Source organism: Parambassis ranga, chromosome 17, assembly GCF_900634625.1.
Source record: "Parambassis ranga chromosome 17, fParRan2.1, whole genome shotgun sequence".
Taxonomy (NCBI): Eukaryota; Metazoa; Chordata; class Actinopteri; family Ambassidae; genus Parambassis; species Parambassis ranga.
In genome coordinates, this window is record NC_041037.1 from 11,331,666 (window position 1) to 11,348,740 (window position 17,075).

The 17,075-nt window shown below is 42.6% G+C and overlaps 3 protein-coding genes across 3 annotated transcripts; 1 reads left to right on the forward strand and 2 right to left on the reverse strand.

Moving 5' to 3' along the window:
• The first annotated feature begins 1,631 nt into the window (after nucleotides 1–1,631).
• Nucleotides 1,632–5,633, forward strand: LOC114449678 (semaphorin-4E-like). The gene is made up of 14 exons (XM_028427498.1): nucleotides 1,632–1,740; nucleotides 1,849–1,994; nucleotides 2,482–2,544; nucleotides 2,634–2,732; nucleotides 2,843–2,942; nucleotides 3,037–3,147; nucleotides 3,239–3,390; nucleotides 3,504–3,682; nucleotides 3,764–3,920; nucleotides 4,076–4,298; nucleotides 4,388–4,503; nucleotides 4,612–4,769; nucleotides 4,850–4,902; nucleotides 4,981–5,633. Exons 1-14 carry the CDS (start codon nucleotides 1,632–1,634, stop codon nucleotides 5,631–5,633), a joined length of 2,319 nt encoding a protein of 772 aa, XP_028283299.1.
• Nucleotides 5,634–6,147: 514 nt separating this feature from the next.
• On the reverse strand, nucleotides 6,148–9,991 carry LOC114450282 (cactin-like). The gene is made up of 10 exons (XM_028428293.1): nucleotides 9,665–9,991; nucleotides 8,847–9,432; nucleotides 8,656–8,751; nucleotides 8,362–8,507; nucleotides 8,112–8,274; nucleotides 7,839–7,953; nucleotides 7,544–7,736; nucleotides 7,325–7,447; nucleotides 6,898–7,235; nucleotides 6,148–6,816 (listed from the first exon to the last, which is right to left on the reverse strand). Exons 1-10 carry the CDS (start codon nucleotides 9,955–9,957, stop codon nucleotides 6,323–6,325), a joined length of 2,547 nt encoding a protein of 848 aa, XP_028284094.1. The 5' UTR covers nucleotides 9,958–9,991; the 3' UTR covers nucleotides 6,148–6,322.
• Nucleotides 9,992–11,303: 1,312 nt separating this feature from the next.
• On the reverse strand, nucleotides 11,304–15,145 carry LOC114450268 (cactin-like). The gene is made up of 10 exons (XM_028428276.1): nucleotides 14,816–15,145; nucleotides 14,000–14,585; nucleotides 13,810–13,905; nucleotides 13,516–13,661; nucleotides 13,266–13,428; nucleotides 12,993–13,107; nucleotides 12,698–12,890; nucleotides 12,479–12,601; nucleotides 12,052–12,389; nucleotides 11,304–11,968 (listed from the first exon to the last, which is right to left on the reverse strand). Exons 1-10 carry the CDS (start codon nucleotides 15,112–15,114, stop codon nucleotides 11,475–11,477), a joined length of 2,553 nt encoding a protein of 850 aa, XP_028284077.1. The 5' UTR covers nucleotides 15,115–15,145; the 3' UTR covers nucleotides 11,304–11,474.
• Nucleotides 15,146–17,075: the final 1,930 nt, after the last annotated feature.

The following is a 17,075-nucleotide window of genomic DNA, read 5'->3' on the forward strand; positions in this document are numbered from 1 at the left end:
ATACGAATAATTGAATAGAAATTAAAAACTGTGGCCACGGCAATTCCTGCCTTGGACTTTCATTGTACGTCATCCTCATCTTACTTACTCCAACCGCTACATGGCCCACCAACGTCACATGTAGAGTCTATCTTTGTGTCCGTTGGTAGGTGATCAAATGGATGAATTGGTTAAAAAATGTATTGATGCACCTAGTGAGAAATTATTGGATCGGTGCACAAAGTAGAAGCTGATTAAAATTGCTGAATATTTTGAGGTGGTAGTTGAAGGTAAAAAAATTGAAGGAGTCAATAAAAGCTACCGTTAAAACTGCTCTAGTAAACTTGGGAATAATGGAAGGTGATGGTGAAGTGCCTCACTGTATGGTATCACGGGGGATCCTCCGCCTGTTGTGGTGGGTCCTGCTGTGTTATCATTTGCGCAGCAGAAAGAATTATTGGTGCTGCGTATTTAGCTGGAGCAGGAAAAGGAGCTGGCAGTGGAAAAGGTACAGCAAAGCATTGAATTAGAAAAGCTGAATTTAGAGAGGCAGAAGTTGTGTTTGGTGAGGGAAGGTAAGCTGGATGCTGAGCTGTTGTGCCCGGAGGGTTTTTCTGGGGTACCAGTAGAGCACAGTGATTTAAAGTTGGTCCCAAAGTTTAATGAGAAGGATCCACATGCCGTGTGTGTGTAAGTGTGTCTGTGTCTGTGCGTACTGGGGTGAACTCCATTCGGCACTAGAAAAGGGCTCTAGAAAATTGCTCTGATTCTCCAGCAATTCAGAGCTTTGTATGCCTCTGTGTGTCAGCCTGTCACCATGGTAAACAGAGGAGAGTAAGCAGAGGAGACCTCAAAAAAATTGCTTAATAATTGAAAAACTATAATTTTTTTGAAAGAAACTTGAAGTTGACCCGGCATGTCCTCTGTGAGATGAACATTTTGATAGTTGAATGGCTGAAATTGGTCAATGTATGCTGAAGATACATAGCACCAAAAAAACTTACGGAAGAATAAAAAAGAAGAAGAAAGAGGGTGAATAACAAGAGTTTGATTGCCTAGCAATGGCAATCAAACTAATGATAGAGAGACCAGAGAAGTGTAAACTGTGACGTTAGACTCAACTTAAAGAAAACGCTGGGAGGAAGCTTGTCTACCTAAAGTTACAGTAGATGGTATTATTTGGCTGATGATCTGTTGTTTGCCATATCTGCAATGGACATAAGCAGAAGGGTTACAGGCTGGAATTAGTAGATCTGATTAAAAAAATAAGCTTTTACTTGTATTGTATTTACTTGTGTATGTTTCACATCATCATACATCATAGACAAATATTATACTGTGTTGTAGAGCGATATCTTGTGATTCTGACGGTGTCCATATTTTGTTGTCTAAAGGCTTTGGTTTGGACAAAAACAGAAGTTGTTTAGAGGATGTTTTTACTTTGGAAACGCATTAGGAGGGGGACAGAGAGAACTGCAGTTGGGGCAGTTAATAAACATTCAGGTTGCCATGGATATAGGCAGGCAGGCAGGGCTGTTACCATGGTGACAGGCTGACAATACCTTTGATCTTTGAAAATAACGGCAAAGAACACAGGTAGATGGTTAGGGAAGCAATAACGCCTAATTACACTTAGCTTGAACAAAGGAGCCATGCATCAGCTGCTGCCCCTCTGTGTCTTTTGGCTGCTGCCCCTGGCCTTGATGCTGGAAGACAAAACACAATTGGACTGTATCCCCCGCAGATCTGTGCCCTATCATGGTGAGACTTTGTCCTGTATAAGCTTCACTTAACATTATGGTTTATGTTTGACAGCCTCATTAGGAAACACCATGGTTGCTGAGTTATTTTCATACTCATATACTCTAGGGGACAACGCTCATCTGTTTCATGAAGAGGGTGTTTTCAATTACACCACCATGCTATTAAGAGAGGATCTGAATCTGCTAGTGCTGGGTGCCAGGGAGGCGGTGTATGCTCTCGATCTCAAAGACATCTCCAGGAAAGTTGCTTCGGTAAGATCACCTTTGTTAACGGATCAGTTTAAAACCATTTTTTTTTATCTTGGCATAGCTTTGTTAATTGAAATTTCTTATCAAAGCTTTTGGCCCAGAGTAGCAGTTTTTATTTGTGCGTGATGGCACATACAAAAAGTCTCGCAGGCAGCACTTGCACAAAGGCTTTAATCTTATTCATAAAAAAAGCTATGTATCCTGCACTTATGCAAAACATCTGTCTCACGCAGCAGTTGGCAGATTGCAGAAGGCCATGTCATTGTGAAATAATTGTGTATTTGGATTATCTCATGATTTAAAAAAGCATAACCTTTTTACTTTGTAACTGCTTTCATCATGTTCATTTCTCTTTGTGTGCACTGGTTTACTAAGCTGCCGACAATATACCCAAAGCCCTAGAATCTGCTGAGAAGTATTGGTTGTGGTTCTTTTTCTTACTTTCATCATTTTCATTTCTACACTAAGAAAAACTCTTTTGGTCTGTTAGGTTAAATGGGAGGTTACAAAAGAGCAAAAGGATACGTGCAAAAACAAAGGAAAAGATCCAGAGGTTGGTCATGTTTATGCACAATTACTTGCATTATAAAAAAATTATTACATATTAAGCAGAGGCAGTCAACTTTCTAAATGGATTTACAGACAGAGTGCCTGAACTATATCAGGATCCTGCATAAGACAGAAGATGACAGGATATACGTGTGTGGAACCAATGCCTTCGATCCAGAGTGCGACTATATGGTAAGATGACCTCAAAACTACATAAATTCAATGAACTGCAGAAGTTAAGAACACTTTAATGTACTGTAATGATGATAATGATGCAGAATTATATTTCTTTATCGGTGCAGTCTTATGCAGATGGAAACCTGACTCTTGAGAAGAAGGGAGAGGATGGCAGAGGGAAGTGTCCCTTTGATCCTTACCAAAGATATGCCACCATCATGGTTGGTGAGTAGTAGTTATGCTAGTAATAAATATGTTTCTCACATACTATATGTTTAAGAAATCAACAGATGTGGATGTGAAACTGTTGTCCTGCCAGGTAACGACCTGTTTTCAGCCACTTCCAAGAACTTCCTTGGATCTGATCCTGTCCTGATGCGCAGCTCTCCTGTGTTCATACGCACAGAGTTTAAAAACTCCTGGCTTAATGGTATGATGTGATACCATCTTCTGTCTCTCACTTTATATGATATGCTAAGTAGATTAGTAATAACCTGTATGTTTTCTTCTCATTACACCAGAGCCCAACTTTGTTTCCATGGCTCTGATGCCAGACAGTGAGAACAGTCTGGATGGAGACGATGATAAGATTTACCTGTTCTTCAGTGAGACAGCTGTGGAGTACGACTGCTACAACAAACTTGTCGTCTCCCGTGTGGCCCGCGTCTGCAAGGTGACCAAGAGTTAATGACAATAACACATAAACAGCACTTCCTCAGCGTTTTCCTCTGCTTGATTGCTTCCCGTGTGTCTTTGTTGCTTTATGGCATCTCTTTGTGCTTACAGGGAGATATTGGAGGACAGAGGATCTTGCAAAAAAAGTGGACAACCTTCCTGAAGGCTAGAATGGACTGCCCAGTGCTGGGGTTCCAGCTGCCATTTATCATCCAGGAGACATACCACTGGTGTGATCCCAGTCAGAATCGGAGGGACTGCTTGTTCTATGCCATCTTCACATCACAGTCGTATGTTTGGTAGAAGAATATGTATACTTTTTTAACGACTTTTGAGAAACCAGTTGGTAAAGACTTCCTGTGTGTTTTCAGGGACACCTCTGACTGGTCAGCAGTGTGTGCGTACCGTGTGTCTGACATCAGCAAAGTGTTTGCAGAGGGGGTGTACAAGTCCCCAGTCCCTGTGGAAATGTCTTTTGTTAAATGGATGACGTATTACGGAGATGTCCCCGTCCCTCGGCCCGGAGCTGTGAGTCCACCCAACTTGTTTGTGCTTCTGTTGAGAACAACACAAAATCTCCAAAGGTGGCTTTTTTGAGTTGCCCAGCAGGAAGCTGATTTCTTTTGTACTCTTTGACTCTGTTGTTCCCTCTTTTCTCTTTCCTTTCCTTCTTCTCTCACCAGTGTATAAACAATAAGGCTCGTGAAGCGAACATATATACGACTCTGGACCTCCCAGACAGGACCCTTCAATTTATCAAAGATAGGCCCCTCATGGACCAGGTCGTCCTGCCAGTAGGAGAGAAGCCTGTACTAGTGCGCAGGGGAGCTAAATTCACAAGCATCGTAGTTAACCAAGTTCAAGCAGCAGATGGCGGGAAGTATCATGTGATGTTCATAGGCACAGGTATGTGTGTTCATGGCTGGCATCGCTATATTTCGTTTTACTGTGTTGAAGTGTTAATGAGGCGTGTTTGCATGGCTTTATACAAAAAGAGAAAGGCTCAGTGCTGAAAGCTGTCAACTACAATGGAGTGATGTTCATCATAGAAGAAATACAAGTCTTCGAACCCGCAAAACCAATCAAGATTCTCAGGATTTCTACTGTCACGGTAATTGACAATACTAAGGTCCAACAGAATCACTGTTTGTATTTTACAGTAAGGCACATACATTAATGTCTTTGCTCTGTTTGTGTGTGATGTGTCCAACATACACAGGGTCAGATCTATGCAGGCACAGACTTTGGGGCTGCACAGATACCACTGGCCACCTGCAGCAGGTCCTCAACCTGCATAGACTGTGTTTTATCCAGAGACCCGTACTGTGGCTGGGACAAAACTGTCGGGAAATGTGTTTTCTTTTCTAATGCAGACAGGTAGGCAGCACTCCAAACATTTAAATCAAGTAGTGTTTATCTGTCAAAGTAAGTTATGATTATTGTATGTTCTGTTCCAGTGAACTAATCCAGAGTGTGATAGAAGGAAATGCCGTTCTTTGCCCAGTTGCAGGTGAGTTCAGGCTTGCAGGATTCTGCACTTTGGTTGATTGTGGATTATGAAAATGCAATGTGCACCTCTGCTCTTCAGACCCTGTCAAGCATGTAAGCTGGGTCACCTGGCCTGGTGGTACCCTGAATCTCAGCTGTCCTTCACCCTCCAACCTGGCAAAACCCCGCTGGGAGTTGGACAACAGCTCTGTGACACCCTCAGCTCACCTCCAGCTTCTTCAACACAGACTGCTTATCCTGAACGTCTCAGTTAGTGATGCAGGCTGGTATCGTTGCTTGTCTGTCGAGCGTTCCACAACTGATGAGTTCACAACCATTGTGGCCGAGTACCAGGTCACAGTAGACACTGCAGGCTCTGGCAGAGGTGGCCAGACTGATGACCACTCTGTCACAGGACTGCAGGCTGTTGTCGTGCTGCTTGTAGTTTCTCTTGTTGCTCTTTTGGTTTGGAACTTTTACAAAGGCCACCTACCTTTGCCCTGGAACTGTGGAAAGAAGAACAGAGATCAAACCCAGGGAGCCTTTGACCAGGAAGCTATGAACTCCAGAGTGATTCACCCAGAGGCACAAAGGCCTGCAAAGGCTGACAACAAGCTTCTGGTGTCTGCAAGGCATGGAAACAGCAACAACAACCACAGCGAAGAGGCTGCATTTCCCGCTGTATGGGATGAAACTGATGCCCCAAGTGTTGACAAGTCTTTGCAATTTTTTCATTATGAGTTGGAATTGTGAGTATAACAATTACTGTATTGCAATAGCAGAACTACTGAATGTTAGTTCAGCTGTAATATGAGTCTAACTCTCAGTGTGGGTGAGCAGAAAACTCTTGAAACCTTGTACAGAAACCTAACTGTTGAGACTTCATGCACCAGAGGATTTTATAGGTCTCCCAGTATGAGGAAAACTTTTACTTATGCTTTTGTTTTATGCAAGCATATTTTTTTTAACTCTTTATGTCCCATTAGAAATTTCTTATGATTTTCACAAAAAGTGAGCCACTTCATTTCTAAATGCTGTAAAATATTTTGTATTAAATATGATTTGTATACTGTATTGTGTTGTTTCAGTGTGTCAAAACCATGACTGTTTTAGTTTTCTGCAGGACTAGATTTGCCAAAAATCTGCAAAACAGGTGTTGCAGCTATGCAGTTCTAGCTCCTCTCTCATAATAATAAACATTTTACAGCCTAAAGAAGACTAATTTTCAGAAGCCCAAACAAACAAAGCAAAAACCAGTGGCAGCATGCAAAGAGTAAAGGAAAATCTTTAATGTGTAATTTTCATTACAAGTACCGTAGTACATAATCATTAGCTCTGTATGTGCAGCTAAATCAGTAAAACAAAGCACATTGACTGTACAGACCAAAAAATAACCTGCATGTATAAAGGCAGTGAGACTCATCCACACAATAATGAGGGCTTTATCTCCTGTAGCGGTACCTCTTAAAGTGGAACCACAGCTGGAAAATTCCATTTGCAAACTGACAGCGGAAGCCGTGTCGGTGTGAGTACTCCCACTCCCTGTTCACAATTTTAAATGCAATGTCCTCGTATGGTGGGCCTGCGTGGAACCTTAAAATTCCAAAGTCCTTGTTGTCAGGACTGGGTTCCAAAAAATACTGAGGAGTGGAACGCTTGTCAATTAGGTCGGGGTAAAAGATGTTGAACTTGTAACCCTGGACAATCTTGGGTGGGGGGTTGTCAAAGTCATAATGTGTCTGGTTGTACTTGTTCCACTCGAAACCGGTGTGCACCCTGTTGAAGAAGCGGGGCTTCCGAGGACGGTATTTGTCGGCCCACAGGTACATTTTTGTTCCTGTGATAGGAACCTCCACGCTGAACTGAGCCTCATCGTTGCCCATGCCTTGTCTGGCACGACGTACAAAGGCGTCCTCTGCACTTTCGTTAGCATCACCTATCAGACAGAAGATGTAAAACAATGAGACTTTTGGTATTTTGGAAACTTTGGATTGTGAGTGTGGCTACAGTCTCATACCAGTGACTTGGAGCTGTCTGCGTGCCAACTGCAACCTGTGTATGTCTTCTTCTGGGCTGATTGTGTGTGTGTCCAGAGGCAGCTCAGATGACGTGAGCAGTGTAGGACTGTAGCGACCTGAGTCGTACTCGGCCTGGCTCTGCTGGATAAGGTCTTCCTCCGTCAACACAGCCTCCACCACCTCACCCTTCTCTTCTTCACCCTTCTCTTCTCCATCCTCTTCTTGGCTTCCTGATGCCTCCTCATCTGTTCGTCTGTTGTCATTTTTGGTGTAGGATGACCGAGATGGCCCGGGTTCTTCTGATGGGGCTTCCCTTGATTGATGTCCTGTTGCCTCCCTGCAACATCAAAAAACACATTTTGTTTTAACCAAGGGGAAGTGTGTGAAGTGTGTGAAGGAATGTGTGTGTCCTCTGTTGTGTTTTACCCCTCATCCTCACTCCTCGGCTCATCTTTGATGATGGGAAACAAAGGTTCACTTTCTACTCCCTGTTCTTGTTTCAGCTTAAACAGCTTCTGCCGCAGCACATCCTGATGTCGCTCTCTCAACCTGGGACGGAAAATATTAGGCACATTACTTTCACAGCCGGCTCACTTAAAACAGCCATCCAATGCTTTTAATTGATTACACAGCAGATTTGCACACCTGGCTCTGGCCATGTAGACCCTGACTTGTTGCAACAGGCTCTCCCAGTAACCAATATCAAGATTGGACCCTCCAGCCCGAATCTTTGTCTCGATGTTCAGATGTAGAGCTTGCAGCTGGCTGTATGTCTTTCCTTTAAACACATTCTGGACGTCAGTGCTCACAGCGTTGTTGATGCCCTCACGGCGATCACCTGAAGATGACAAAGACTGCAATGAATAAATCAAGGGCAGGATTGGTCAGATGTGCACAGACTAAGTTCGCAGAAAAAAAGAATACTGTATATTGACTTTACCTGGCCCTTTCCCTGAGGCCTCCAGTTTTCTCAGTTTGCTGATTTCATCCTCAGTGATGGTTGTCATGTCTCTCCAGAAATCCACATTCTTTCCTTGTTCTAACTCCATGTACACCTACCAGAACAGTGACTGATTAGTGGTATGACTTTTACAAACAGGAAAAAAAAATACAGAACTGGCTTGTGGTATGATGTGCCATAAGCCAATCATTTCAACCCTGACAGGCTGATGCAGGAGCAGCTTTTACACTCTAATGAAACACAGCCACAAACCTTTATGTCCTCCAGCAGATCATCCATGTCTGTGACTGTTAGCCCATTGAGGAAAGTGTAAGGTTCATGCATCTCCACAGCAAGATCATCATCCTCAGCACTGATGTACTTTGCCAAAAGGTCAATGGGCTTGGCCCGACCATCACGGATTCTAATCTTAGACCTAAACAGACAATAAACAAAGGAAAGAAATGTGGATTTGCATTTAGATAGATAAATATGCTGTATTAAAAAGCTGATATAAACTGACCTGAGTTTGGCCTGTTGCAGATGGAAGTTATCTTCCTGTTCAGCCCAAGTCTTGAAATGCTCTGCCTCTTTCTCTCTCTGCAGCATTTCCAGCTCTGTCTCTCTCATGGCTTTCTCTCTCTCACGCTCCAGGCGCAGCTGTTTCACCTGAACAGAAAAAGGTAACATGATGAAATGTGTCACATCCCGTATCTCCGATTTCTGCAAGATGATTCATTAAAGATTTAGTTCATCATCAGAAGTCATTTCATGTTTATGCACTACGTTTACCCAACAACTCCTCCACCATTCATACCTTTTGCAGCTCTCTGCGGTTCTCCTCTTGGATAAGTTTGTTCCTGTCTTTAAGCTCTTTTTCTCCAAAATGGCCAATCCCTTTCTTGTCCAATGCCTGAAATCATGCACAAAGAATCATGGATAAGCAGCTATGTTTTTCAAAGCCATGTTTTGTTAGACAAAGATCCAGCTACTTGGTGAAGAACTCACCTTTTGCCATATGAATGAGCCCAACAGGTTGTTGTCACCAAACGGATTGTCTGCGTTGGTGTATCCCATATATTCCTCACTCCATCCCATCTTTTCTCTCCTTTTCTTCTCCTTTGCTTCCTTCTTTGCTAATCTCCTAGCCCTCTTCTCTTCTGGTGTCTCCAGAGCTTTCATCATGTCACTCTGTTTTTTCTTCTCCTCTTTTTCCTTGACTGCGCTGCCCTCACGATCAGAGCCTGAGCTATCAGATGACTCAGAACTGGATGGTTGCCTCCTTCTCTCCCTCTCAGCCCTCTCTCTGCTTCTCCTTCCTCGCTCCTCATCTTCACTCTTCTTCCTTCGCTCTCGGCTTTTGTCTCTGTCTCTTTTTCTTTCCCGGTCTTTGTTGCTGCTCTTCCATTTCTCCCTGTCTCTGTCCTGGTCTCTTCTGTGTCTGTGGTGGGAAGGGCTGCTTCTTTCAGGACTTCTTCTTTCTCTGTCACTGTTGGAGCTGGACTGAGACCTTCCTCTCCCTCTCTCATGAGATTTTCCTTTATGGCTGTGCATTTCCTTTCTCCTCCTCATTTTGGAATAATCTGAATCAGGGCTGAGACAGAAACATACATGTGTGTTTTAGGATCTCTCAAAATCTTTTGAGAAATTGTGACAATGCATTTCGATAACTGTGTTAAAAGAATTTGCTTATCAGAGCAGAACGCGTGAGGTCTGAGAGAACAAATACCCAGATGTATTTTTTCACAGTTGCGCGGACTGTGCCCACTACTGCTGTTGCCACAGCTATTACTAGTCAGCTAATAAGCAGATAGCAGTGCAGTTACCTTGATGACCGGCCCCTCGACGTTCTCCTCTGGCCATATGCTCCTCGATTCCTGTCCCTCTCCGAGCCACTGGTAGAACCTGAACGCTCCCTGTGTTGCGACCGTCGACGGGCGGGAGAGCTATCGCTTGAGCCGTTGCTACCGGATCTTCCGCGGCCAGTTCGTTTAGTGTCAGCAGACCTGCTGCGCCTTCTCCTATATTCTGGAGATCGAGAACGGTTCATTCTGGACTTGTTTCGTCGATCTCGGCTACAACTTTTGGACCTGGACCGACGTCGAGATTTCGAACTCATCAAAACAGTTCTGTCAGTATGGGGGCCAAAAGACGGTCTGTCGCGTAAATACGACGTAAAATGAAAGGTTTACTGACGCCACAGAAAAAAACAAACATTTTTTTTGTTTAGCTTTTAAGAAACATAATGTGATGAAACTTGTATCGCGCCGCAATCTAAAACATTACCAAAAACAAGGGCAAACCCTGAAAATATCTGGTTATACATTATGTACGCAGGCAGCAGGAAGCCGACTCAAACAGGGCTTTCTATAAAACGGCGCACGCTGGTGACGTCAAGTGTATGGGCTAGGAAAATAAACTAAAAAAGCGCATGCTTTGAATGCTGATGTGAAGGATTGCTCTGACTTGCTGCAGAATGAGACCAATCCATAGCTTTGTATGTCAGCCTGTCACCATGGTAAGAGCAGAGGAGACCTCAAATACCACTCCAACTTTGAGAGCCTGGCCTGTGGAAACGATTCGGAATTAGAAAATTCTGAATACAAGTTTGATAGAGCAGTATTTTATGAGCGTTTTAAGACTAAAAATGGAGTCTGTAGCTTGAAATCTGTAGGAGGAGATACATTTGGCAGATGACCCTCGTTGAAGGGCTCTCTCATAGACTCCCATGTTAAAAATGACACCGAAATTGCTTAATTAGTTTGATTGCCGTTGCTAGGCAATCAAACTAATGTTCTTTCTTTTTATTATTCTTCCGTACGTTTTTTGGCGCAGCATATCTTCATCATACATTGACAAATTGCAGCCATTCAACTATCAAAACGTTCATCTCACAGAGGACATTCCGGGTCAACTTCAAGTTTTTTTTTTTTTAAATTATAATTTTTCAAATAGTAAGTAATTTCGGCGTACTTTATTAATCCCAAATTTTACCTTTGCAGCAGCAATGTACAGCACTCAGCATAATATATAAATGATTTATTGAGCTACTGAATATTAAAAAAATACATTAACCATACCTATAATGTGCAACAAACGACCACAAACAGGTGGTTTGAATATCAAACCTGCTGTTAAAGTAAAACAGGGAACAAAGTAAAACGGGAAACTCACCGACACATCCCATTTATTCAAAACACCCTAAAAGAGATAGAACTCTGGTTTGGTCTTTGCTCATCCTAGAAGTTTACACAACTTTTGCCACTCACATGTGTGTAATATCATTCTAAAACTGAATGAACCAAACACCTTCTCTCCTGCCAATGTGGACACTTCTGTAATGTACCGCAAATGGAGGGACAGCAAAGGCAAAGACCGGGAGTATGTAGAGATCATCAGGTACACATCCACATGACTTTAAGATTAAAGAGGCTTGGTGTAAATCAATCGCAGAGGATACCTCCATGCTGGTTAGATTTCTGTTTAATTTGTGTACTTGTTCTGATGTCATTCACACATAACAGAATGTTTATGTTTTTGTGATCCTCTGTACGAACTTTGTTTTCCTCCCACAAGTGTTGACCAAATCTGTTTTGTGCAAAGGCAGTGAGACTCATCCACACAATAATGAGGGCTTTATCTCCTGTAGCGGTACCTCTTAAAGTGGAACCACAGCTGGAAAATTCCATTGGCGAACTGACAGCGGAAGCCGTGTCGGTGTGAGTACTCCCACTCCCTGTTCACAATTTTAAATGCAATGTCCTCATATGGTGGGCCTGCGTGGAACCTTAAAATTCCAAAGTCCTTGTTGTCAGGACTGGGTTCCAAAAAATACTGAGGTGTGGAACGCTTATCAATTAGGTCGGGGTAGAAGATGTTGAACTTGTAACCCTGGACAATCTTGGGTGGGGGGTTGTCAAAGTCATAATGTGTCTGGTTGTACTTGTTCCACTCAAAACCGGTGTGCACCCTGTTGAAGAAGCGGGGCTTCCGAGGACGGTATTTGTCAGCCCACAGGTACATTTTTGTTCCTGTGATAGGAACCTCCACGCTGAACTGAGCCTCATCGTTGCCCATGCCTTGTCTGGCACGACGTACAAAGGCGTCCTCTGCACTTTCGTTAGCATCACCTATCAGACAGAAGATGTAAAACAATGAGACTTTTGGTATTTTGGAAACTTTGGATTGTGAGAGTGTGGCTACAGTCTCATACCAGTGACTTGGAGCTGTCTGCGTGCCAACTGCAACCTGTGTATGTCTTCTTCTGGGCTGATTGTGTGTGTGTCCAGAGGCAGCTCAGATGACGTGAGCAGCGTAGGGCTGTAGCGACCTGAGTCGTACTCGGCCTGGCTCTGCTGGATAAGGTCTTCCTCCGTCAACACAGCCTCCACCACCTCACCCTTCTCTTCTTCACCCTTCTCTTCTCCATCCTCTTCTTGGCTTCCTGATGCCTCCTCATCTGTTCGTCTGTTGTCATTTTTGGTGTAGGATGACCGAGATGGCCCGGGTTCTTCTGATGGGGCTTCCCTTGATTGATGTCCTGTTGCCTCCCTGCAACATCAAAAAACACATTTTGTTTTAACCAAGGGGAAGTGTGTGAAGTGTGTGAAGGAATGTGTGTGTCCTCTGTTGTGTTTTACCCCTCATCCTCACTCCTCGGCTCATCTTTGATGATGGGAAACAAAGGTTCACTTTCTACTCCCTGTTCTTGTTTCAGCTTAAACAGCTTCTGCCGCAGCACATCCTGATGTCGCTCTCTCAACCTGGGACGGAAAATATTAGGCACATTACTTTCACAGCCGGCTCACTTAAAACAGCCATCCAATGCTTTTAATTGATTACACAGCAGATTTGCACACCTGGCTCTGGCCATGTAGACCCTGACTTGTTGCAACAGGCTCTCCCAGTAACCAATATCAAGATTGGACCCTCCAGCCCGAATCTTTGTCTCGATGTTCAGATGTAGAGCTTGCAGCTGGCTGTATGTCTTTCCTTTAAACACATTCTGGACGTCAGTGCTCACAGCGTTGTTGATGCCCTCGCGGCGATCACCTGAAGATGACAAAGATTGCAATGAATAAATCAAGGGCAGGATTGGTCAGATGTGCACAGACTAAGTTCGCAGAACAAAAGAATACTGTATATTGACTCTACCTGGCCCTTTCCCTGAGGCCTCCAGTTTTCTCAGTTTGCTGATTTCATCCTCAGTGATGGTTGTCATGTCTCTCCAGAAATCCACATTCTTTCCTTGTTCTAACTCCATGTACACCTACCAGAACAGTGACTGATTAGTGGTATGACTTTTACAAACAGGAAAAAAAAATACAGAACTGGCTTGTGGTATGATGTGCCATAAGCCAATCATTTCAACCCTGACAGGCTGATGCAGGAGCAGCTTTTACACTCTAATGAAACACAGCCACAAACCTTTATGTCCTCCAGCAGATCATCCATGTCTGTGACTGTTAGCCCATTGAGGAAAGTGTAAGGTTCATGCATCTCCACAGCAAGATCATCATCCTCAGCACTGATGTACTTTGCCAAAAGGTCAATGGGCTTGGCCCGACCATCACGGATTCTAATCTTAGACCTAAACAGATAATGAACAAAGGAAAGAAATGTGGATTTGCATTTAGATAGATAAATATGCTGTATTAAAAAGCTGATATAAACTGACCTGAGTTTGGCCTGTTGCAGATGGAAGTTATCTTCCTGTTCAGCCCAGGTCTTGAAATGCTCTGCCTCTTTCTCTCTCTGCAGCATTTCCAGCTCTGTCTCTCTCATGGCTTTCTCTCTCTCACGCTCCAGGCGCAGCTGTTTCACCTGAACAGAAAAAGGTAACATGATGAAATGTGTCACATCCCGTATCTCCAATTTCTGCAAGATGATTCATTAAAGATTTAGTTCATCATCAGAAGTCATTTCATGTTTATGCACTACGTTTACCCAACAACTCCTCCACCATTCATACCTTTTGCAGCTCTCTGCGGTTCTCCTCTTGGATAAGTTTGTTCCTGTCTTTAAGCTCTTTTTCTCCAAAATGGCCAATCCCTTTCTTGTCCAATGCCTGAAATCATGCACAAAGAATCATGGATAAGCAGCTATGTTTTTCAAAGCCATGTTTGGTAGACAAAGATCCAGCTACTTGGTGAAGAACTCACCTTTTGCCATATGAATGAGCCCAACAGGTTGTTGTCACCAAACGGATTGTCTGCGTTGGTGTATCCCATATATTCCTCACTCCATCCCATCTTTTCTCTCCTTTTCTTCTCCTTTGCTTCCTTCTTTGCTAATCTCCTAGCCCTCTTCTCTTCTGGTGTCTCCAGAGCTTTCATCATGTCCCTCTGTTTTTTATTCTCCTCTTTTTCCTTGACTGCGCTGCCCTCACGATCAGAGCCTGAGCTATCAGATGACTCAGAACTGGATGGTTGCCTCCTTCTCTCCCTCTCAGCCCTCTCTCTGCTTCTCCTTCCTCGCTCCTCATCTTCACTCTTCTTCCTTCGCTCTCGGCTTTTCTCTCTGTCCCCTTTTCTTTCCTGGTCTTTGTTGCTGCTCTTCCATTTCTCCCCGTCTCTGTCCTGGTCTCTTCTGTGCCTGTGGTGGGAAGGGCTGCTTCTTTCAGGACTTCTTCTTTCTCTGTCACTGTCGGAGCTGGACTGAGACCTTCCTCTCCCTCTCTCATGAGATTTTCCTTTATGGCTGTCCATTTCCTTTCTCCTCCTCATTTTGGAATAATCTGAATCAGGACTGAGACAGAAACATACATGTGTGTTTTAGGATCTCTCAATATCTTTTGAGAAATTGACAACGCATTTCGATAACTTTGTTAAAAAAATGTGCATATCAGAGCAGAACGCGTGAGGTCTGAGGGAACAAATACCCAGATGTATTTTTTCACAGTTGCGCGGACTGTGCCCACTACTGCTGTTGCCACAGCTATTACTAGTCAGCTAATAAGCAGATAGCAGTGCAGTTACCTTGATGACCGGCCCCTCGACGTGCTCCTCTGGCCATATGCTCCTCGATTCCTGTCCCTCTCCGAACCACTGGTAGAACCTGAACGCTCCCTGTGTTGCGACTGTCGACGGGCAGGAGAGCCATCGCTTGAGCCGTCGCTACCGAATCTTCCGCGGCCAGTTCGTTTAGTGTCAGCAGACCTGCTGCGCCTTCTCCTATAGTCTGGAGATCGAGAACGGTTCATTCTGGACTTGTTTCGTCGATCTCCGCTCCGACTTTTGGACCTGGAGCTGGACCGACGGAGAGATTTCGAACTCATCACAACCGTTCTGTCAGTATGGGGGCCGACAGACAGTCTGTCGCGTAAATACAACGTAACAACGAAAGGTTTACTGACGCCACAGTAAAAAAAAATCACCGTTTTTTTGATTGTTTTGTTTTTAAGAAACATAATGTGATGTGATATACCTGTATCGCGCCGCATTCTAAAACGTTACGAAAAACAAAAGCAAACCATGAAAATCTCGGGTTATAAATTATTTACGCAGGCAGCAGGATACTTGGAACAATAAAACATATACTAGCTTATCACGCATAGATTTTTGGTTGAAAGAAAGAATAAAAGAAAGTTCAAACCACCTACTTGAGAAAAAATAAAGTTTGGTATGAAATTCCAAATAGAACCCATCTTCTATTTGGAATTTCATACCAAACTTTATTTTTTCTCAAGTAGGTGGTTTGAACTTTCTTTTATTTTGTAACTAGAATATCGAAAAAGTCCCTTTAAAGTTATCTTATTTTCATAAACAGATGCTTCTTTCCTGGTCATTGATTTATAAACACAACTTTTCTCCTCATAGATATTACATTTGGAATAATAAGGACATCTTACACAGGAACAAATCCTTATTTTACCCTTTCTGGTTTAATCACAATATACTTCTGGTCCATTAGTTAGTTAACCCCAACGGCTCACTTTATACATATGAAGAATTTACCTTAAGATATAATGTCTTATTTCCTTTTAGTGAATTTAATGTTGTTATAAATGCAATCCTGGCATTCTTATGGTATTCTTATGTTATTTAGAAGCACAATAGGACAGACTCCAACATTACTGCCTATAGATCCTACCAAACATGGAATTGGCCAGATTTGTTTCTCCTCAACACACAACAGTAACCGAGCTATACGTGCTTTATTTCAAAAAGAAACTGTTTCTATTCCATATGTGGTTTCTTACTGGAATAATTTAAAAAGCAAACTTGACTGGAAGAAGGTCTGGAGCTTACTGCCAGATACATGATCAATAATAAAATAAAAGAAGTGTCTTTCAAAATAATTCACAGAATTTACCCCTCTAAAGTCTTTTTTGCACAACGTTTTAAAAATATTACTGATACCAGCTGCTCTTTTTGTTTGGGTTCCTCTGAAGATGTCTTTCATTTGTTTTGGTCTTGTCCTTCTTCTACCAGCTTCTGGACAGATGTCTGTAATTTGATTTCATCTTCTATTGATCCTGATTTTTCCCTTTGTTTGGAGAATGTACTGTTTGGCTTCATTACCTTTTCACTCACAAAGACTAATCAATATTACCTTATTAATCTTATTATTTTGTTATCTAAATGGTATATACACAAATGTCGTTACACAAATCAAAAACCTGTTTTTGTTACATTTAGGAATGAGGCCAAACAGTACATCAAGACTATAGAAAAATCTCATAATTTGAAAGCTATAAAGACTTTACATTTATGTGCTCTATACAATATTTTTGTATAATTCTCTTTGTAAAAATAATGTTTGTATATGTAACCCCCTGGCACTGTTCCTTGTTTAAGTTCTAATAAAGGTAAAAAAAAAGGACTCTCTATAAAACGGCGCACGCTGGTGACGTCAGGTGTGGGCTAGTAAAAGGATATATAAATAAATCCCAACTGTTTATCTGCACGTTTTTATGATAGAAACACCCTATGTCGAGGTACGATAATGGAGGTGTGTCACTGTGTTTAAATATTTTGGGCGTAAAAAAATAGGTCAGAGAAGCTTTCCTAAAAACACAAACAACAGTCGTGTTTTCATGACGTTAAACACAGGAAAATGTAGTTCTTTAAAACCATCCATTTAAATCCATCAGACAAATATTTTAGGGAATAGGGTCATAACTCAACTAATTTGAATTTGTTGTTTTAATGTTATAAACATTTCACGATTAAATAATTTAAGACGTAGGTTTTTAATTGCTTTCAAATTAAACGGGAGTGTTTACAGGTGAAGTTG

What these genes read in the sequence shown, in the direction of transcription:
- LOC114449678 (XM_028427498.1), top strand. Translation starts at nt 1,632, where the DNA reads ATGCATCAGCTGCTGCCCCTCTGTGTCTTTTGGCTGCTGCCCCTGGCC. An exon ending in ATCCAGAGTGCGACTATATG is followed by an intron (nt 2,733 to 2,842) that starts GTAAGATGACCT and finishes TTATCGGTGCAG; the next exon opens with TCTTATGCAGATGGAAACCT. An exon ending in TCAGGATTTCTACTGTCACG is followed by an intron (nt 4,504 to 4,611) that starts GTAATTGACAAT and finishes CAACATACACAG; the next exon opens with GGTCAGATCTATGCAGGCAC.
- LOC114450282 (XM_028428293.1), bottom strand. Translation starts at nt 9,957, where the DNA reads ATGAGTTCGAAATCTCGACGTCGGTCCAGGTCCAAAAGTTGTAGCCGA. An exon ending in ACCGCAGAGAGCTGCAAAAG is followed by an intron (nt 8,508 to 8,655) that starts GTATGAATGGTG and finishes TTTTCTGTTCAG; the next exon opens with GTGAAACAGCTGCGCCTGGA. An exon ending in CCGAGGAGTGAGGATGAGGG is followed by an intron (nt 7,236 to 7,324) that starts GTAAAACACAAC and finishes TTGATGTTGCAG; the next exon opens with GGAGGCAACAGGACATCAAT.
- LOC114450268 (XM_028428276.1), bottom strand. Translation starts at nt 15,114, where the DNA reads ATGAGTTCGAAATCTCTCCGTCGGTCCAGCTCCAGGTCCAAAAGTCGG. An exon ending in GCTCATTCATATGGCAAAAG is followed by an intron (nt 13,906 to 13,999) that starts GTGAGTTCTTCA and finishes GCATGATTTCAG; the next exon opens with GCATTGGACAAGAAAGGGAT. An exon ending in CAGACAGCTCCAAGTCACTG is followed by an intron (nt 11,969 to 12,051) that starts GTATGAGACTGT and finishes TCTGTCTGATAG; the next exon opens with GTGATGCTAACGAAAGTGCA.